This window comes from Puma concolor, chromosome C1 (genome assembly GCF_028749965.1).
Source record: "Puma concolor isolate L17-30 chromosome C1, mPumCon1.1.hap2, whole genome shotgun sequence".
NCBI classification, from domain to species: Eukaryota; Metazoa; Chordata; class Mammalia; order Carnivora; family Felidae; genus Puma; species Puma concolor.
In genome coordinates this window covers 143,597,081-143,619,161 of record NC_141674.1, presented here as the reverse complement: position 1 = coordinate 143,619,161, position 22,081 = coordinate 143,597,081, and the positions used below count along the sequence as shown (strand labels likewise).

General features: G+C 37.4%; 1 protein-coding gene across 5 annotated transcripts in view; it reads left to right on the top strand.

The window, feature by feature from the left end:
• STAM2 (signal transducing adaptor molecule 2) overlaps positions 1 to 22,081 on the top strand; it is a 52,087-nt gene that overhangs the window by 12,777 nt on the left and 17,229 nt on the right. For 2 of the 5 annotated variants that reach the window (XM_086718600.1, XM_086718599.1), the window contains exons 2-7: positions 8,518 to 8,602; positions 9,963 to 10,038; positions 10,157 to 10,255; positions 11,185 to 11,331; positions 13,724 to 13,793; positions 14,386 to 14,572. In XM_086718600.1, the coding sequence (XP_086574726.1) occupies positions 8,518 to 8,602; positions 9,963 to 10,038; positions 10,157 to 10,255; positions 11,185 to 11,331; positions 13,724 to 13,793; positions 14,386 to 14,572 (664 nt within the window). Of the gene's footprint in view, positions 1 to 3,965; positions 4,078 to 4,110; positions 4,212 to 8,517; positions 8,603 to 9,962; positions 10,039 to 10,156; positions 10,256 to 11,184; positions 11,332 to 13,723; positions 13,794 to 14,385; positions 14,573 to 22,081 lie in introns of those variants that run through there. The other 3 variants (XM_086718601.1, XM_086718602.1, XM_086718603.1) reach the window with 3 other exon arrangements.

Sequence of the window (22,081 nt, the reverse complement as noted above, 5' to 3'; positions counted from 1 at the left end):
TCTTTGTGTGACAGGTCTGTTTTGATATTGAATTAAATTATAGGGGGCCTTTATTCTCTTTTGGTGTTTCAGTTGAATGCCTGAAATGTTCTCTGTACTCTAGTTGGGTGGAGTATTAGTCTGCTTGGGCTGCCATAACAAATTACCTTGGACTAGGTGAATTGAACAACAAATTTATTTTCTCACAGTTCTGGAAATTGGGAAGTCCAAGAGCAAGGTCCCAGCAGGGTTGGTGTCTGGTGAGGTGTCTCTACCCTTGGGTTGCAGATGGCTACCTTTTCATTGTGTGCTTGCATGACCTCTTCTTGGCGCATGTATGGAGAGAGAGAGAGATAGTGAGCTCTGTGTTCTCTTCTTATTAGGATACTAATCCTATTGGATCAAGATCCCATCCTTATGACCTCATTTAACCTTTAGAGGTTTATTCTCCAAATACAGCAACACTGTGGGTTAGGGCTTCAATATCTGAATTTTGTGGGAACACAAACAAGAACTGCAAAGACTCCCTGCACTGCACAGCCTTTCAGCCCCATAGTCGGTGATCTCTGCTAGACTTCTTAGAGACTCAAGTAGCCTAGCCCTTGACCGAGGACCCATGGTAAGTCCCTGTGCTCAGAAATTTGGTCTGTTGCTCTACTTGGGCTAGTTCTCCTTGTGTTGGGACAGGAAAGTATTCCCAGGCAAAAACTAGGGACGTTATGGGGCTTACTTCACATTTCCCTTCCCTCAAAGATCTCAGACCTGCACTGCCTGTTATTCCTTTCCTGAACACAATTGCATTATATATTGTGGCCTGTTTTGTTCTTGTTTTTGGTAGAATAGCAAATCTGATAGCGGACACTCTGCCATGGTTGGAGGCAGACCAGTCGTGAGTTTTTATTTGCAAACATAGTAGGAGGAACCTTATAAATCTCTTCTGAGCATTTTTCTTTTATATAGTTAAATTTTAAAAATTACTGGTAGAGCCTATTTCATTAAAAGTTTTCTGGGTAGACTTGAATTCTTTTTAAATTTTTATGCTAAACACAATGCACTGTGTAGAGGGGGCGCCTTTTTGTTCTTTATAGGTATTGATGGACGGAATATGATATTGTTAGAATCTTTCTGAAATATTTCAGGATATTTGAGGCTTTCTATATACAATAATCAAAACCTGGTGATGAAACATTATGACTTACACCCACCAAACCCTGGAAATTTAGAATTTAGGCCGCAGGAGGGCTTTTTAAACTCTCTCCCACTCTATGCATTTGACACAGGATAATGTGAAGTATGCCCCCAACACTGGGCAAAGTGACAGTGCTATAAAAGAATGGTTCCTTAATTATAATATTTAAAATTTTTTCCAGGAGTTTAAAATGCTCCTAAGTACATAATTTGACTGTTACTTAGTTCACTTGAAAAATGAAATCCTTTTTGGCAGACCATTATAAAGTCTTCAGATTTTATACTTTTTTAAAAGAGTGAGCCCTGTATTTGTAGACCATAAACTATGCTGGATAGAGTATTCAAATCAGGATTTTTGCATTTTCTATAAAAATAAAATAAAAAACACTGTTTAGATATACTTAAAATTGTTGGAATGGTTTTTGGTAGGTATTAAATAGATTTCACATTTAATTGTGTATCACAGGACTGAAATTGAAAAAATAATCATTAAAAGTCGAGTAATCAATAATGGGTAGGTTATTAGATGGTCTCAAATCAGATTCAACTCTTTGTATGCATATGTGTACTGACGAAATTTGGTAAATGATGATGCTTGGCTTCTCATATCAAAGAGGAAATGATAGATTCTTAGATGTTAGAACTACTGACAAATAATTAGTAAAAATATTTTTCTATCCTTCTTTCCATGTAACAAATGAAATTCCAGAGAGACTAAAGATTTACCTATTAATGAGAAATAATACATATATAAAAGAGAATATAGCTTAATGTCGAATCATCAGGTAGTTCTAAACACTGTATCAAATGATAGTATGAAAAGGAGTGTTAGATCTGTACAGCAAAAACAAAACCCTGTCATAAGCAAAGAGAAGGATGAGCATGAGACTGGCAAGTCATGTATAATAAATGTGATTTGCTTTTCAGACTCCATTGAAGTCACCTGTATATCACAGCACAGGAAGCCCTTTGCCTCCTTCTTGAGACAGTCCCTTCCCTACTTACCTTGGCTTTTGGTTAAGACTCCCAAAAAGGTATTGTCATTCCTCTTTAGTAAACAAGCAGAGAACTGGAACCTCATAAGCCCACTAGTGCTATTGCCTTTTATTGCCACATGGTGTTGCTAGTGAAGTTTGATCCTGTATAGCCCCTTTGGATATTTGCTCAGCAAACTAGCTGGCCAGAAGCTCTTGCTAGTCCAAAACTTTGTGCACACTTTAGAAAGACCACATTGGGCATCATTGTACGCACAGTAATAGGATATGGAGGAGCAACCAGCATCATTCAATTTATTTATCAAACCAGAATTTACTGAGTATCTACTGTGTGCTTCAGACTGTTCCATGCACTAGAAATAATAGTGAACAAAACAAAAATTCCTGCCATCATGGAGCTTACCTTCATTATTGGGATTGAGGAGAGGAAGAGAGGTCGGGTGGAGACATATGAAAGACAAAGTATGCTGAAGGGCCTCTGTGTGAAATCCTGACCACTTTTAATTATCTTATATTTCTTCTATGTGGGGCATCAGTATGAGTGATATCAGTGAGTATAAGAGAGGCTGAGTACGTGGTGGATTTAAAATCACGGTGTATTGGGACTCCTCGGGGGGTTCAGTTGGTTGAGCGTCCACCTGTTGATTTTGGCTCAGGTCATGATCTCATGTTTTGTGAGATCAAGCCCCACATTGGGCTCCACACTTGGGTTTCTTTCTCTTCCTCTCTCTCTTCCCCTCCCCACTCATGAGCCCATGTGCACATGCTCTCTCTTTCAAAATAAATACATAAACTTAAAAAAATAGTAAAAAACAATGCACTTAAGGCAGAGAAAGCATTTAAAAAAAATCAATGTGTTGATTGTATAGGTATTTTGTGGCCACTCTGTATATATGGTACATCACACTGTTATTTAAAAATATTGTTATAGGTGTATAATTATGAACATAGGTGTTTATATAAGTACAAATGCAAGTTAGAAAATAATACATTTAATATCACAAGTATTAGTGAGGAATACTTTTTCTCTACCTCTGAGGTTTCCTTGCTGAGAAGGGAATTCCGTTAGTGTTCACCCTGAGTCTGCTCTGGCTCCCTTAGTCATTTCAACCTTGATGTAATGACTTATCTGACTGGTAAATTTGAGACTAGTTGGCCCAGTGGATGCACTTCATTGATGTGTCAGAGCTAGCGAGTCTTTCCACAGCCATCGAGTGATTTCTCATCTCCTCCATGGAATAAGTTGTGCAGAGGCTTATCCTGCAGGGAGCAGTCTGTGCCTGTTTAGTGCTAAGACATGCTCTCCTCTGAGGTTCACAATTAGCAAGCCCATTTGTCTAATAAACCTACAGCATCTGTTAGTAATAGCAATGATATTTTATTCTTTGTTTCTCAACTTGTTCATAACTTTGGCAGGGAAGGAGGTATCAGCTTTTGGGTGCTCTTTTTGGAGGTACCTCATACATACAATTCTATTTTATTTAGTTTTACATATATTTTTATTTTTCCATATTCATGTAGAAAAATATCTGGAAAGATAAGCATCATGGTTTCAAAAGAGGTTGGTAGAAGATTTTTTTTCTTGTCTGTACTTTTGAATTCACCGAATTCATTAGATGTGGGAAAGAAAAGAAAAAAAAGTAAGAAAACATTTAAAAATTTAAAAAATGTATGCAATAAAATAGAATGAAATGAAGAAAGTAAACCACAAAAAATGTTTTAAAAAGTTAAAATAGTAAAAAAAAAAAAAAATTTAAAAAACCCCAGAAAATAAAAATAAATTTTTCTCTTTCTGTATCCAAGAATAAGAAAAGAACAAAGACAAGAAATGAATAGATGGACCCGTGAACAGAATGAAATCCGAATGAAATTACATCTAGTTTCCCCTGGAAGTCAACTGTGAAGCACTAAGCAGGTGGAGAGACTTGTGGTGGTCCTCTATGGCCTGAGCTTGGTTGGCGCATTTGGACGGGGCTTGGCGTAACAGCTGTTCTCCACTAGATGGTGCTGCTTAGCTTACTGAGGTGGATTGGTGTGGTGCACGTGCAGGTGTGTGTGCATGCTTGGGAGAGGTGAAAATGGCATCACCCAGCTTCCCAGTCTCTGGTACCAGAATAATTGCGCTCAGCAATTGTGACCGGCAATCAAGCACCCCTCTTTTGTCTTCAGCTTCCATTCACTCCCCACATCTATGCTGTCGGCTTCCAAGCTGTCAGCCTGGCAGCAGCACCTCCCTCCTGAATTATATCTCATATGGGGCTGTTTCCAAACCCCTCACTTCTGAGAGCCCTGTGGTTTGGACTGACTCCAGCACTCTGGGGAGGGTCTTGCCGAGCAGTGGTTGGGTCCTGGCTCGCCCCTGGGAATGTTTGTGCGGTCACTGTTGCAGAGGTTCCGAGATTGTGGCTGGGTGCCTGCTTGCCCCAGAAAAAGTTTGTGTGATTGTCCGGCAGCAGAGGTTCAGAGATTATGGCAAAACAACACACAGCCGGCACCGGGTTTCACCACACCCTTGCGTCTTTGTTCCAATATGAGCACATGTGGCTGTTCTCCAGGTAGGGTCCACTGGGACCTTTCCCTGTGAGGAGGCCATATGGCCTCTACCAAATGCCCTCCTAGCAGAGGAACCGCTTCTTGTGTAGCCTACAGACCCCTCAGATCTCACTGCCTGCTCCTGGGAATTTGCCCTTCCCACCAGGGCACTGCTAGATACTGAGCTACAGAATTTCTGACTCTGCTGTCCCCTGTTTATAGAGTCCTAATGGAATTGAAGCCTCTTTCTCCCTTTCTTGTTCAGTCTGTGTGGGTGTTTCCACTCTTTCTCTTTGTCTCCACCTACTTCTGGGGAGAGTGCTTCTCACGCACTCTCCCCTCCTTTCTCTGTCCCCTCTCCACAAAAACAGCTCCCTACCCCCTGTGGCTTTTCTCTCCTCCATTTCACCTCTCTGAGCTCTGTATCTGCCGAGTTCTATGGCTCAAGTTATGCAGATTGTTGTGTTCATCCTCAGATCAATTTTCTAGGTGTGCAAAATGGTTTGGTGCTGATCTAGCTGCATTTCAGGGATGAGAGAAGCCGGGAACTTCCATGCTGCTCTGCCATCTTGGCCCCCTGAATTTATTATGAAATAAAAAAATTGTTAAGGAGCATCTGGGTGGCTGAGTCAGTTGAGCGCCCAACTCTTGATTTCAGCTCAGATCACGAGCCGCAGGGTGGGGGATTGAGCACTGCGTTGGGCTCCGTGCTGAGTGGAGCCTCCTTAAGATTCTCTCTCTCTCTCTCTCTCTCTCTCTCTCTCTCTCTCTCTCTCTCTCTCTCTCTTCTTCCTCTTCCCTGACTTGTGCTTGTACTCTTTCTCTAAAAAAGAAAAGAAAAGAGAAAAGAAAAAAGAAGTGGTTAAATATTTTAAACCTCTAAAATATACAGCCTGGTCTGACTTCCCATGTAGAAGAATTAGTCATCTTTGTACAAGGACAAAAGCTGGACGCGAATAGTTTCCATGTCATAGCCTAGTGTTTGAGTCTAGAACTTATACTAGGTAAAAATCTATTACATTTCTTAAATCTCTGGCTTGTCATTTTATTACACTTGTCACAATAATTGCTTTCCATCCATTATAATAGTGTGAAGCAGTTTGCATGGTTTTTAAAAGTGAGTTCTGGCATTTAACTGAGGTTAACTAGATTCTGTATTTTTCTCTCCTACTTGTAAAGTATAGCTGTTTGCTAAGCCTGTTTATTTTTTGGCTTTTATTACTCCTTTTAAAAAAGGAACAGCTCTAGAATTCTACCATCCTTCCTGCTTATCACCGTGATAAGTCCATATGAATATAATACTCAGGTTTGACCATATTTGAAATTATGTGTTTATTAAAAGAGATTAGATTTTAAAATATTGCTAAAGTCATAATTTTTATATCCTTATCCCTCTATATTAGCAGAAAAGAAGTATCTCCTGATTTTCAAATTTTGTAAAAGTCAATCAAGTAAAAATGCAACATAATTCAGTGATGATACTCTCATCATGCTTTTTAACAATTCACTTTTTAATTGTTATTTTGATTAGGAAATACTTCAGACCACAAAAACATGCTGAGAATAAAATAATCTCTAGATGTTTCATGTACAACTTAATAAATAAAATTTTATAAATACAAGTAAGCCCCTGTGTACCCAGTTTTGATCCCTCATCCTAGTTTGCTAGGATGAGGGATAGTTTGGTATTTATCATTCTTATGTGTATGCTAAAATATTTTTACTACCTATGTCTGTATCACTAAAGACTATAGTGTATTTTTTAATGTTTTACAACCTTATATGAAACATTCATATATTGCTAGTGAGAATGTAAAATGGAACAACTGCTTTGGAAAACTTTTGCCAGTTCCTAAAAAAGTTAAATACAGAATTTTTTTACCATGTAACACAGCACTTTTCTTAGGTACATACCAAAGAGGTATAAACCACACAAAACTTGCACAGAGATGTTCATAATAGCATTGCACTACTCATAGCCAAAAAGTTAAAAAAAAATAAAACCAAACAATGACCAAATATTCAACTGGTGAATGGATAAATACAATGAGGTAGATCTACAAATGGAATATTATTCAGTCATAAAAATAACTGAAGTACTGATGCATACTTAAGCATAGATGAACTTGAAAACGTTGTACTAAATGAAAGAAGCTAGTCACAAAAGACCATGTATGATTTTATTTATATGAGAAATACAGATTAGGCAAATTTATAGAGATATGAAGTAGACTAGTGGTTATCTGGGGTGGGGATTATGGGGGGAGATTGGGCTGTGACTGCCAATGGGTATGGACTTCTTTTTAGGGTGGTGAAATGTTCTAGAATTAGATAATAGTGATAGTTGCACAACTCTGAATACACTAAAAAAATCAAATGGTACACGTTAAATTGGGTGAGTTGTATTGAGATGTGAACTGTATCTCAGTAAAGCTGTTTAGAAAGTTTATGTGAATGTCTAATATTCTGCCATTAGCTTTTTCAACTCAGTATAAACCAAATCATTATATTTTGGGATTTATACATTTTTTGAACATTTAGTTATATATAACTCAATTTTCATATTCTGTTGTATGAATTTACTGTTATTTTATTAACCATTTTCCTCTTTTGCCCTTTAAAAACAATGCTTTTGTTGGGTACCCAGGTAGCTCAGTTGGTTAAGTTTCTAACTTTGGCTCAGGTCATGATCTCATGAACCATGAGATGAGCCCCATGTCAGGGGCTCCATGCTGTGAGCGCTGAACCTGCTTGGAATTCTCTCCCTCTCTCTCTGCCCTTCCTCTGTGCCCTCTGTCTTTCTTTCTCTTTCAAAAATAAGCTTTAGGGGCGCCTGGGTGGCTCAGTCGGTTAAGCGGCCGACTTCGGCTCAGGTCATGATCTCGCGGTCCGTGAGTTTGAGCCCCGCGTCGGGCTCTGTGCTGACCGCTCAGAGCCTGGAGCCTGTTTCAGATTCTGTGTCTCCCTCTCTCTGACCCTCCCCTGTTCATGCTCTGTCTCTCCCTGTCTCAAAAATAAATAAAACGTTAAAAAAAATTTTTTTTTTAAAAATAAAAAAATAAGCTTTAAAAAAATCCTATCAAATTCTAATTTGAAAGAAAGCCTTAAAAATATATATCATCATATAAGAAAATGTGGATTACTGTTCACTATTTGCAAAAGCATTGGTTTTAAAAAAAAATTTTTTTCAATGTTTATTTTTGAGCGAAAGAGAGGGTGGGTAAGGGGCAGAGAGGGAGGAAGACACAGAATCCAAAGCAGGCTCCAGGCTCTGAGCTGTCAGCACAGAGCCTGACGCGGTGCTCCAACTCACAAACCATGAGATGATGACCTGAGCTGAAGTTGAACGCTTAACTGGACACTTAACCGACTGAGCCACCCAGGAGCCCCAAAGCGTTGTTGTTGTTGTTGTTGTTGTTGTTTTTAATGTTTGTTTATTTTTGAGAGAGCGTTAGAGAGAGGGGGACAGAGAATCCAAAGCGGGCTCTGTGCTGACAGCACATCTTGTGAACCGTGAGATCATGACCTGAGCCAAAATCAAGAATCAGACGTTTAACTGACTGAGCCATCCAGGCGTCCCTAGAATTTTATAGAATTATTGCTGATTTGTAACTTATTTAGTATTATTTCACTGTTTAGAAGAAATTTTATTGGTGTACCTTAGAACATTTAATTCATATAGCTGTACAATTTAAAGTTGAAAATACTTTATCTTCTGAAATTTTTCTGTAGTTCTTTTATATTTGGCAAAAGAAAAGGTTTTAACTACTGTGCCTTTTTTGGTATTTTATTGTTAATTTTTGTGTGTGCTGATATTTTATAGAAAAAGCCACAAATGAGTACAACACTACAGAAGATTGGAGTCTTATTATGGACATATGTGACAAAGTTGGGAGCACTCCTAACGGGTAAGATGCCCAGTCATGCATGGTGAATGTCTAGGAGCTTAATTACCTGTCTCTTTGCCTGATACAACTTTGAGAGGAAAATGGGATTTTACTGTTTACTTTTGGGGGACAAAAGTAAAGAGATCCTGGTGGCCAGATTTATGGGACTAACCTTATCATGAAAGAACAAATGGAAAAGAGTTCAAGTGAAAACCTGAGACATATTAAAATATGTAATTAGGGCTTTTACACAATAGGAACACGTGTTAACAATGAAAGTTGTTTAGGGAATTCCCCTGTGACTTAGACATGTATGGGAGCCTTTTAATAAAGTAGATAAATATAATAATATAGTAGGTAATATACTGAAAAAGCTCTTTGATAATGAATAGATGAAAATAGTAATATGATGAAAAAGTGAATATAAAAAAGTGCTTTTGGGAGAGAATGCAATAAGTAAGCTGAACTGATCTATACTTTAGAAGTGTAGCAGACTGATGAAAGTATTTGTTTTAACATTACAACTTTTCAAAGTACCTTCATACATGTTTATACTGAAAACTTTGAAGACTATGTCTCGGTAATTTTTTTTATGATAAGAATTTGTTGTCTGAACACTAAACCTGTCTTGAAGAAAAAAGGTAATTTATATGACATAGTTTTTTTGTGTTGATCTTTTGGAAATGATTTGGCTCTTGATTGGGGAATATACAACATTTACAGCAAGCTCCTTTTTTTTTTTTTTTTTTGAGTTCTGCAGTTCTATGAACGAAAGATTGTGTAGAATCATTTTACAGATTTAACCCTTTAATGAAATGAAGTTTGCAGGATGTTATTTGTTTACTCATTTACTTAACGTTATTTTGAGAGAGAGAAAGAGAGAGAGCCTGTGCGCATGTGTATGCAAGCAAGCAGGGGAGGGCAGTGCTAAATCACTGGAAGGCATTGGTAAATATTAAGGCACAGGAAAGTGGACAGTGGAAAATATTTTTTGGGGGGGACAAAGTTTTTATTTAAATTCCAGTTATTTAATACACAGTGTAATACTAGTTTATGGTGTACAATTTAGGAAATATTTTTTTAATGTTTGAGAGAGAGAGCACATGCACACATGGGGGAGGGGCAGAGAAAAAGGAGTGAGAATCCCAAACATGCTCCAGGGAGCTGTTAGCATGGAGTCTGACATGGGGCTTGACCTCACAAACCGTGAGATTATGACCTGGGCTGAAATCCAAAGAGTCAGAAGTTTAACTGACTGAGCTACCCAGGTGCCCTTGCAGGATTTTATTTTTAAATTTAAAGTTATTTGATAGGCCTTATATTTTTAATGTTTAAGTTGAAATTCTGAATAAATCCTTAACCTTCTTCATTTTTTTCTTAGAGCAAAAGATTGCCTAAAAGCCATAATGAAAAGGGTAAATCATAAGGTTCCTCATGTTGCTCTGCAGGCGTTAACTGTAAGTAAAAGTCATGTTATTTATTATTTGACCCAAATTTTAAATGTGTATTTATTTCAGTAAGTTAAATAAGATAATATCTCAACATTTGTATATTGATTTTTATTTTAATTAATAGCTTCTTGGGGCTTGTGTGGCAAACTGTGGAAAGATATTTCATTTAGAAGTATGTTCCCGTGATTTTGCAACAGAAGTACGTGCTGTGATAAAAAATAAGGTAAATTTTAAAAAGAGAAGAATTTAAGTCATTAAAAAGTGCATATACCGTATGTCATTTTAACTCTATATAGCGTTAATAAAATTGTTATAAATGAAATAATTTTTAGATAAGTTTGAGATGAAATAAACTTCCTTTTGTAAAACTTGATGTTTTCATTTGAAGCACCAAAACCTGTTTTTCTTCCCAAAACATATATACTAGTGATAATAGCTCTTCTTTATTGAGAGTTAGTAAGCAGTCACTGCTCTAAGAATTTTACATATACTATCTTGTTTAATGCTCTTAATAACTTTTAGAAGTTAGATTCTCTTGTCATTCCTTTTTTATCAATACAGAAACTGAGCCTTAGAGAGAAGTTGAGTAACTTGTCCTAGGTCATGTGACTAGTAAGTAGCACAGCTGAGGTTCAGATCTAGGTTTCCGTACCTTCAAAGTCCAAACCACCACTATCCTGTTCAGATTCACATTAGAGATAACAAGCAAAGGGGGTCTTTACTTTAGAGCAGGGCCGGGACGGGGGGCGGGGGGTGTTTTCACGATAGGGTTGTTATTGATATCCTTGGGATAGAAATTCTGAAGCACCGTTCTCTTGCTATTAGTAAAATTCCAGAATTTTAGTTTGGCTGATATAAAAAGCTTAGTCTAATGTTGAGCATATTAAGAAAACAAGAAATAACCTCTGAATATAAAAAATCTGTTGTCATTGTAGTAAGAGTTAGAAATTGATGTTTAAAAGGGTAATTTTACAAGAAATAACTCTATCTTAAAGCAAAAATAGGCATTTACCAAGTACTCATGTAGGCTGAGGATTGCTGGACTTTCGTTGATGTTTAATTTTGGTGGTAATTCTCTTTGTTAAATGTTTCAAGTTCTTTAACCATTACTTAACCATAGTTTTCTTTCTTTCTTTGCATTGCCCTTAAAAGGCTCATCCTAAAGTGTGTGAAAAACTGAAATCTTTAATGGTGGAGTGGTCAGAAGAATTTCAGAAGGATCCTCAGTTTAGTCTAATATCTGCAACTATTAAATCTATGAAAGAAGAAGGAATTACTTTTCCTCCAGCAGGTTCTCAGGTAAGAGATTCACTTACACCCATGGTTGATCTTAGACTATTTTGAAGGTACGTATCATATAAAGGCTGGGCAAAGTCTGTCTTAATCATCATTTCCCACCTCCACTCTCCAGGTGCCTATCTGAAATAGCGCCTTATATTAGTAGATGTTCTAATTGTTGAGTGAATTTCTTTTTTTGTTTTAAGTTTATTATTTTGAGAGAGGGGGAAAGAGAGAATCCCAAGCAGGCTTATCACTGTCAGTACAGAGCTCAGTGTGGGGTCAAACTCATAAACCGTGAGATCATGACCTGATCCGAAACCATGACCCAACTGCTTAACAGACTGAGCCATCTAGGCGCCCCTCTTGAGTGAATGTCTTATACTTATCAGAACTTTGAAAAGTGAATCAGCCATAAATAATCTGTTTAATGCTACTCTAAGTCTAGAGTCATGCAAAAGGCATATATGTATGAGGGAACCCTTAGGTTTAAGAAATTTATAGTAAAGTTGGATTGTTATAGACAGGTGAAAAATAACTAAATTATAAGTGACACATATGGATGAGGGATGGGTAGGATGGGTAACAAAGACAGGATGCCAGGAGAGAAAGGTAACTACAGACTGGGATGGTAAAGAGGTAGAATTTTTAGATTGGAATGCGTTTCAGTATGTAGACAGGAGAGGAGATCCTACTGGGGGAAGAATGATACAAACAAGTTTATGGAATTGAGAAAGCTCAACACCAATTTTTTGAAGAGTGAATATGCCTGCAGGGAATGGTTTACAAATAGATAAGGGGAACTATAAGACTAGAAACTTATTTGAGGAGATGGGAAGATAGCTTTAGTAGGACAGGGGTGAAGGTCAGGATAATAAGCCACAGAGTGGGCTGTCCTAAGTGTGGGAGAAAAACACTATCTTAAGTTTTGCTTCAGTGCCTCTTTCCTTCCAGTTAATATTGGGATATGGACTAGGGAAAGAAACTAAGAGAAGTACTGTATATTTTATTTTTCTTTGGACTGTAGACTACACAGTCAAAAAGAGTCTTTATAGCTGAGCAGAACTAAGGGCTCAAGGGAGAATTTGGGGACAAAAACCTTATAAGTAATAAAAGCAAGCATTTTTCTGCTTTGTCCTTTCTGCATGTCATTAAAAACCTGTGTGTGTGTTTTTTTAAATATGAAACTTATTGTCAAATTGGTTTCCATACAACACCCAGTGCTCATCCCAACAGGTGCCCTCCTCAATGCCCATCACCCACTTTCCCCTCCCTCCCACCCCCATCAACCCTCAGTTTGTTCTCAGTCTTTTTTTTTTTTTTAGTTAATTTATTTTTTTATTTTATTTTTATTTTTTTTAACGTTTATTTGTTTTTGAGACAGAGAGACAGAGCATGAACGGGGGAGGGTCAGAGAGAGGGAGACACAGAATCTGAAACAGGCTCCAGGCTCTGAGCTGTGAGCACAGAGCCCGACGCGGGGCTTGAACTCACGGACCGCGAGATCATGACCTGAGCCGAAGTCGGCCACTTAACTGACTGAGCCACCCAGGCGCCCCTGTTCTCAGTCTTTAGGAGAGTCTCTTATGGTAAAAACCTGTGTTTAATGAACTCGTTGATGGTTCAGGATCCTGGACATCTCTGTCTTCCATGGCTTTAACGTTGTTTTTAATTTATTTTTTATTTTTGAAAATTGTTTTTGTGAGACAGAGGCAGCCTGAGCAGGGAAAAGGCAGAGAGAGAGAGAGACACACAGAGTCCGAAGCAGGCTCCAGGCTCTGAGCTGTCAGCACAGAGCCCGGTGTGGGGCTCAAACTCATGAACCATGAGATGATGACCTGAGCTGAAGTCAGAAGCTCAACTGAGTGAGCCACATAGGCACCCCTGTCTTCCATGCCTTTAAATTTAAGCATGAGCCTCCTAATTCTGATGTGCCTGAGGTGCCACCATGATTCAAGTACAATGGTACTAAAAGAGCTTAATAAGTATTCCTAGAACCGCACCTATTGTCTTCATCCACCCTCTTCTTTTCAGTAATTATTATGGCTTCTTGCTGCCTCTCCTAGACTTCAGTGTCCCTCACTGAATAAAATACCTTGGACAGTTGAGGTTAGGAAAGTCCAATTGGGAAAGATTTGTGTTTCAGTATTTTCTGTATGCCATGATCTGTATCATATACTAAGATTTATGCATAATGTAAGCCAGTTTGTGCCTTGTGAGTTTATTATGTTTTCTCGAAAACCATGGTATTTTATTTTAGTATTTGAAAACTGCTACTTTAAATTTTTACAAAGAACTTCACTTTTAGAAGAAACTCTTGTCAGCTTTTTAAAAATTAACATGTGCGAGTAATTATAGAGCTTGTGTTTTCTTTGAAACAGTAGTTGTGTTCATTTTACTCATACATTTACAGACTGTCTCAGCTGCTGCCAAGAATGGTACATCATCGAACAAAAACAAAGAAGATGAAGACATAGCTAAAGGTAAATGCTCAAGCGTGTATAATTTAATATTGCTTAAAACATCCTTGCCAGAACAATTTATTTAAATAAAAATTATAATCAAACTGGGTATGCTTTTACTATTTTGCCTCATATCTAGTAGGGTCTGAAAAGTAAGGAAAACAATTAACATGATACAAGAATGATTTAATTCATAATCATTGTCAATAATACGTATTTAGTGTCTTACCTTTGGAGAGATTTCATTTCACCTTTTCTTTAATGCCAAAGTTATGAGTCAAGCACAGAAATATGTTCACGGCTTGTCCTATATGGAAAGCTACCCATATTATAATGTCACAATCTGTTTGCTATAAAAATAATAGCTGCTGTATATGACAGACTGTGATAATAAGGAATGAGCAAAAACTTTATTTTAAAAAATGTCATGATTCTCTGCCCTGTCCTCCCACACTCCAAAAAAGTTAACTGTTTAGCATTTAATTGGACAAATAAAATACTCAACTTGATTTATTTTATTAAGTATTACATTAAAAGTATTTCTTTTTTGCTTTAAAAAAATCAGAATTAATTTTGGCTATCTTGTTTTTTGCATTTTAATTTTTCAAATTAGCTATTGAATTATCATTACAAGAGCAGAAGCAGCAGCACACAGAAACAAAATCCTTATATCCATCTGCAGAAATTCAGTTAAATAATAAAGTTGCAAGGAAAGTGAGAGCTTTATACGATTTTGAAGCCGTTGAGGACAATGAACTTACTTTTAAACATGGTGAAATTATTATTGTTTTGGATGACAGGTAAGTTTTCTATCTTTATTTCTGGAATATTTTGAAGTTATTAAGTATAATATTCTTAATTTAGAATATGGATATTAAGGTCTTTGACTTAGTATATTTAAATCATAATAGAGCCTTTTCATACCTTAATTTTTTTCTAACATAAAATTTAATCAGGGATGCATGGATGGCTCAGTTGGTTAAGTGTCTGACTCTTGAGCTCAGCTCAGGTCATGATCTCATGCTTCGTGACATCAAGCCCTGTATTGGGCTCTGTGCTGACAGCGTGGAGCCTGCTTGGGATTCTCTCTCCCTCTCTGTCTGCTCCTGCCCTGCTTATGCTCTTTCTCTCTCTCTCAAAATAAATAAATTAAAAAATAAAAATAAAAGTTAGTTAGACTAGGTAATGTGAGTTTGTTATTGTTTTGTTAAATTTGGTAATATTCTCTATATCTTGGATAAAAGATGTATTAAATAATGTTACTTATCACAATTGTGAAGCATAAATATTTGGTCCTCTGAATCCATTTGCACTGGGAGTTGTGTATATCAAAAAAACTGGTAAAAAAATTTAGGAAGAGGGGCACCTGGGTGGCGCAGTCGGTTGAGCGTCCGACTTCAGCCAGGTCACGATCTCGCGGTCCGTGAGTTCGAGCCCCGCGTCGGGCTCTGGGCTGATGGCTCAGAGCCTGGAGCCTGTTTCCGATTCTGTGTCTCTCTCTCTCTCTGCCCCTCCCCCGTTCATGCTCTGTCTCTCTCTGTCCCAAAAATAAATAAACGTTGAAAAAAAAAAAATTAAAAAAAAAAATTTAGGAAGAAATACAGCTATATTATCTTTGGTAAAAGCAACCAAAAGCTATGCTCAGGTCTTCTCTAATTCTAAATCTGCTACTGTACCCTCCCTCACAATTACTCTATCACTTAAAGTTGCAGTAAAGAATATATCTGTTGTACACCTAAGCTAATATAGTATTGTATGTCAACTACACTTCAACTTCTAAAAAAGGGTAGATCATGGGGCACCTGGGTGGCTCAGTTGGTTAAGCATCTGACTTCGGCTCAGGTCATGATCTCACGGTTTGTAGGTTCAAGCCCCGTGTCAGGCTCTGTGCTGATAGTTCAGAGCCTGGAGCCTGCTTCATATTCTGTATCTCCTTCTTTCTCTGTTCCTCCTCCTCTCTCTCTCTCTCTCTCTCTCTCTCTCTCTCTCTCAAAAATAAATAAACTTAAAATAAATAAATGTATGTATGTATGTAGGTAGGTAGGTAGGTCTGTCTCTATTGGGCCTAATTCTGTTTTTTACTTTGCCTTTAAAAGAAGTTGATGAGGAGTGCCTGGGTGGCTCAGTTAGTTGAGCGTCCGACTTTGGCTCAGGTCATGATCTCACGCTTCAGGAGTTTGAGCCCCACGTTGGGCTCTGTGCTGTCAGCTCGGAGCCTGGAGCCTGCTTCGGGTTCTTTGTCTCCTTCTCTCTCTGCCCCTCCGCTGCTTGTGCTCTGTCTCTCTCTGTCTTAAAAATAAATAAACGTAAAAAAAAATGTTGATGAAATTTAGTAAAAGGGTGGACATAATAGCTTATTACTGTGAACAGAGATTGCAGATGCATTTGGTATCCATTACAAATAACTTAGTAAGGATATTTAGTCTGGTGCATTTTTAAATGAGTATATACATAAAATAGTGTTACTTTGCTGCAGTAAATAGTTATTGAAAAAGTATTATGTAATAGGGTGAGGATGTGGGGTGCCTGGGTAGCTCAGTTGGCTGAGTGTCTGACTTCGGCTCAGGTCATGATCTCACAGTTTGTGGGTTCGAGCCCCGCGTCAGGCTCTGTGCTGACATCTCAGACCTGGAGCCTGCTTCAGATTCTGTGTCTCCCTCTCTCTCTGCCCTTCCCCTGCTCATGCTGTGTCTCTCCCTCTCTCTCAAAAATAAACAAAAAAATAGGGCGAGGATGCGGAAAAAGAGGATCTCTTTTGCATTGTTGGTGGCAATGCAAGGTGGTGCAGCCACTCTGGAAAACAGTATGGAGGTTCCTCAAAAAACTAAAAATAGAACTACCCTGTGACCCAGAAATTGCACTGCTAGGCATTTATCCACGGGATACAGGTGTGCTGTTTCAAAGGGACACATGCACTCCCATGTTTATAGCCGCACTACCAACAATAGCCAAAGTATAGAAAGAACCCAAATGTCCGTCGATGGATGAATAAATAAAGAAGTGGTGTATATATATACAATGGAGTATTACTTGGCAATCAAAAAGAATGAAATCTTGCCATTTGCAACTACGTGGATGGAACTGGAGGGTATTATGCTAAGTGAAATTAGTCAGAGAAAGACAAAAGTCATATGACTTCACTCATATGAGGACTTTAAGAGACAAAACAGATGAACATAAGGAAAGGGAAACAAAAATAATATAAAAACAGGGAGGGGGGACAAAACAGAAGAGACTCATAAATATGGAGAACAAACTGAGGGTTACTAGAGGGGTTGTGGGAGGGGGGATGGGCTAAATGGAAGGGGCACTAAGGAATCTACTCCTGGAATCACTGTTGCACTATATGCTAACTAATTTGGATGTAAATTTTAAATTTTTTTTTTTTTTCAACCTTTATTTATTTTTGGGACAGAGAGAGACAGAGCATGAACGGGGGAGGGTCAGAGAGAGAGGGAGACACAGAATCGGAAACAGGCTCCAGGCTCTGAGCCATCAGCCCAGAGCCTGATGCGGGGCTCGAACTCACAGACCGCGAGATCGTGACCTGGCTGAAGTCGGACGCTTAACCGACTGCGCCACCCAGGCGCCCCTGGATGTAAATTTTAAAAAATAAAAAATAAAATTAAAAAAAAAAAAATTTTTTTTAAAAAGTTGATGAAATTTAGTAAGGGTGGACATAATAGCTTAATACTGTGAACAGAGATTGTAGATGCATTTGGTATCCATTACAAATAACTTAGTAAGGATGCTTAGTCTGGTGCATTTTTAAATGAGTATATACACAAAATAGTGTTACTTTGCTGCAGTAAATAGTTATTGAAAAAGTATTATGTAATAGGCTCTGTTTATATAAAAAATGAATGAGGATGCGGTTCTGTCTTATAAAATCTAAAGTAAGGGAGTTGAAATTTCTATACAGGTATTAGTATGGAATGCAGACTGTGAATGCCATAAAAGAGGCAATGTTGGGGTCCAGAAGAGACCAGATTTGTACTGGATGCAAGCATCTGGGAAAGAAGGCTTAAGCTGAGAGTTCATTTCAGGTGAACTTTGGTTTTGATGGGATAGGAAAAATTTTGCAAGAAATTGAGAGTAGGAAAAGGAAGGTCTCTTAGGTGATCAAGAAAATAATCTTTTTTTTTTAAGAATTTTTTTTTTTTTTTTAAGTCATTGAGGATGGAACACATGACTCCTGAAGGAGAGTAAATAAATATTGGTGCTCCTGGGTGGCTCAGTCGGTTGACCATCAGACTTTGGCTCAGGTCATGATTTCGCAGTTCGTGGGTTCGAGCCCTGCATCAGGCTCTGTGCTGACAGCTCAGAACTTGGAGCCTGCTTCAGGTTCTGTGTCTCCCTGTCTCTCCGCCCCTCCCCTGCTCATGCTCTGTCTCTTTTTCTCTCAAAAATAAATAAACGGGCCATGTGGGTGGCTCAGTCGGTTAAGCGTCCAACTTTGTCTCAAGTCATGACCTCACAGTTTGTGAGTTTGAGCCCTGCGTCGGGATCTGTGCTGACAGCTCAGAGCCTGGAGCCTGTTTTGGATTCTGTGTCTCCCTCTCTCTCTGCTCCTTCCCTGCTCATTCTCTGTCTCCCTCTCTAAAGAAATATGTAAATAAACATTTAAAAAAAAGACGACGACTAAGTAGTGTGGGCTCTGAACACTGACAGTCTGAAATGTCAGGCTTCTTAGTGTAATTTTAGTTAGAATATTTACAAAGGAACTTAAGTTTATACTTTAAATACTGTTATGCAACTAGAAAATTAAAGACATTTATAAAATAAGTGGAAAGAAAACTATAAAATGAGTAGTTTTTGCTCTAAGATTCAAATTTTGAGTATTTGATCTAGTGAGAAAATATTCGAAAATAAATTGCTACTTACAGGGTACTGATTAATGGCACAGATACTTTATCACTTATCTTCAGTAGGCTTCTACTATCCTGTGCTATAATAACTCAATTCTCTGACTTTTTCTTTTGTAATTGTCATGAATCCTTCATGCATACTGTATCCCTTGACATCATTTGGTGTTCACGTGGCATTATACTCCTATTATAGTCTACAGGCTTGCCATGAGTAAAGGGTTATGTTGCTGTGCTGCATGTGTCTTTTCACACATGTTTAATTAGGCACAAATACATTTAACAACTTAGACTCATATAAAACTATTTTCAGTGGAGACTTAACACTATAAAAAAGAACTTTTTTCTTAGTAACTTCTAAGAGACTCAACATGAATATGGTGGAATATGTAGATTGATTACAGTCATTTGATTGGCTACCCCAATCTTAAAATTGCCATAGACCTCCTCATTAACACCTATAGGTTACATGTTATCATTCTGGATGATGGATTATCTTTGCAAAGGTTTTTAAGCTCAAATGCAAACTTGGGTATTAAAGTTAAATGGCAAAAAATTAAAAAAAGTTAAATGGCAGTCTTCAGTTGAAAGAAGTTCATCTAAATGATTCAGAATATGCCCATCTTCATTGTTTTCATATTGCTGTGGAAATGAAAGCACAAAATTAAAATTTTCACATACAGAACTTGAAGTTGCTTGAAGCTACATCATTCTTGGATTTCAGCTTAAGAAACACTGAACTAATAGAAAAGGCACACATTTCTTATTAACAGAGTATACTAAAAAAGCTTTTCACTTTCTACATTTTTAGCTTTATCTCACCACTCCTTGCTGACTCTTTACGTATTATTTCAAATAATCAAGTAGAATTCTTGCATTTCCAAAAATGCCATATTGTGATTAGATCCTGTGCAGCATTGCACACTTGATTCTTTATTCCTGGAAACTCCTGTCGAAAGAGGCAGACACATTTAGAAAAGAAAAGGAAGTTTACTTGCAAGGAAGATTTGCAAGGGAGTCCAGGCTTTAGAAGGATTGGTCCCCTAAATTAAAAAATGCGTATATTAAGGAAATGATCCCCACAAGATCACTAAGATTTCCAGATTCACTACTTGTATGTTTGTGTTTTTTTCACATGATTATCATATCCATAAGTAGAGCATCAGTTATTTTCAGCCATTGTCATTACAAAAGACAGTAAATAAGTTGTCTTAGTTGGGAAGTCAATAGCTTAAAGGAGAGGCTCAGGTTTTCATTTTTTGAGACCTAAAATGAGCCAGGATAACTTTGTTTTTTGTTAGTGTGCAGTTTTCTGTTTCTTTGTATTTTTATTTTCTTGCTTATTCATAATGGTAATAGAGAATGTCATTTTTATTTCCATAACCCTAATTTCATTTTCTTCCTGGCACTGCCTGCTTAATCTTCAAAACCCATGTAGATTTTATATCTTCTTAGAAGCCTTTAAATCTTCTCTGCTGTTAGTTTCCGGTAGTTAGAAATAGTTTCTCTTTGCTGCTATACATCCCTGAACATAGTGGCATTTTTCATACTATACTGCAGTCACTGCTCTACATGTCTGTCCTGCTACATGAGTTGATTTTGAGAGGAAGGGAGAAGGAGAAAACAAATCCTACAAGGTAAAGCAAGGTAACATGTTCTTAACTGGTATGAGAGGGTTGAAAAATACTGCACTAGATTTTCGTTCTTGAGGGCAGAAACCCTATCTCCATTAGCTTTGTAACTTCATTGCTTAGTCTAATGTCACTTGTCCTCTCTTTGGTAGTCTTTTCTAAGTGTTAGCTGAATGATCAGTTCATTGACAGTGAAGTTTCTGTGTTTATCATTTTTCACTCAGCTGTGATTTATTTTTACTTAATATAAAAAGCTAAATATAAATGCTGTGTTTAATGATCAGTTTGTGTAAAATTACTGTGCTGAATTACCTTAATTTAGAAATTTAAAAATTGAACAGTATTTTGTATCATTAACATTCCAAAGAATCAACTCATTGTCAGTGGAGAGAATGTAGAGCTGGGTTAGGGCTAGGAAGGAGTCATCATGCTTTGACATGGCATTTGGTTGTTTTGTCTGCTTTTATGTTTCATCAAGCCTGGGAAAGGCTACACATAAAATTGTTGATAAGTTCAAATCTGTGTGTCCATTTCATAGGTTTGAAGTTTCTGGTTTTATATAAAAATTGCTCTGAGTTCAGCTGTCCTTTTTAAAATGGAAGGTTTAATTTAAAAAAGCATGTGTGTAAGAGAGAATTTCTCATTCTAAATAGACATCAGCAGACATGATATATTACAATTGTCAATACATCAATTATTTTCTGGTTTTAAACATTTGGATGATACATAGCTTGCATCTTCATGGTACTTTTTTTTTTTAAGTTTATTTATTTATTTTGAGAGAGAGAGAGCACAAGCAGGGGAGGGGCAGAAAGGGGGAAACAGAGAATCTCAAGCAGGCTCCTGTCAGTGTGGAGCCCGACGTAGGACTCGAACCCATGGACCGCGAGATCATAACCTGAGCCAAGATCAAGAGTTGGATGCCCAACTGTTTGAGCCACCCAGGAGTTCACTTTGTGGTGCTTTTTAAGTCAAATTATGTTTCAGAATCGTAGAAGTTAATTCATCCTGAAATTTCATTTTTAAGAATGTCTGCTCAATAAGTCAAATTTTTGGAAAGGAGTGGACAAAATTATCCTTTCTGGATTCTATGATTGTCCATATAGAAAATCCAAGAGAATCGATGGACAAACCATTAAAATTGGTAAGAGTTCATGGTTGTCGGATACAAGCTCAACATACAGAAATCAGTGGGTGCTTTAATCACAGCTTTTAGAAAATAGAAAAAAATTGCCATTCTCAGTACTAATAAAAAATATAGATGATCTAGGGATAAATAAACCTAATAAAGATATATAAGGACTTTATGGAGAAAGTTATAAAATTCTTTGAAAGATATAAAGAAATGTATACATATAATATGTTTATATAAATATAATGTTTTTATTTTATTTTTTATTTTTGAGAGAGAGCGCATGAGTGGAGGAAGGGCGGAGAGAGTGAAGGAAACAGAATCTGAAGCAGGCTCCAGGCTCTGAGACTGACACGGGGCGGGGCTCAAACTCACAGCCTGTGAGATTATGACCTGAGCCGAAGTCGGACGCTTAACCGACTGAGCCACTCTGGCACCCGTTTATATAAATATAAATGGAGAGAGATACCATGTTCATGGTGAATAAAACTTTAATGTTCTAAAGATGTCATTTTTCCCATATTAATGCATAAATTCAGTGCATTTCTAATTACTATTTTTTTAACTTAAAAAAATGTTTTTTAATATTTATTTATTTTTGAGAGACAGAGCATGAACAGAGAAGGGGCGGAGAAAGAGAGGGAGACACAGAATCCAAAGCAGGCTCCAACCTCTGAGCTG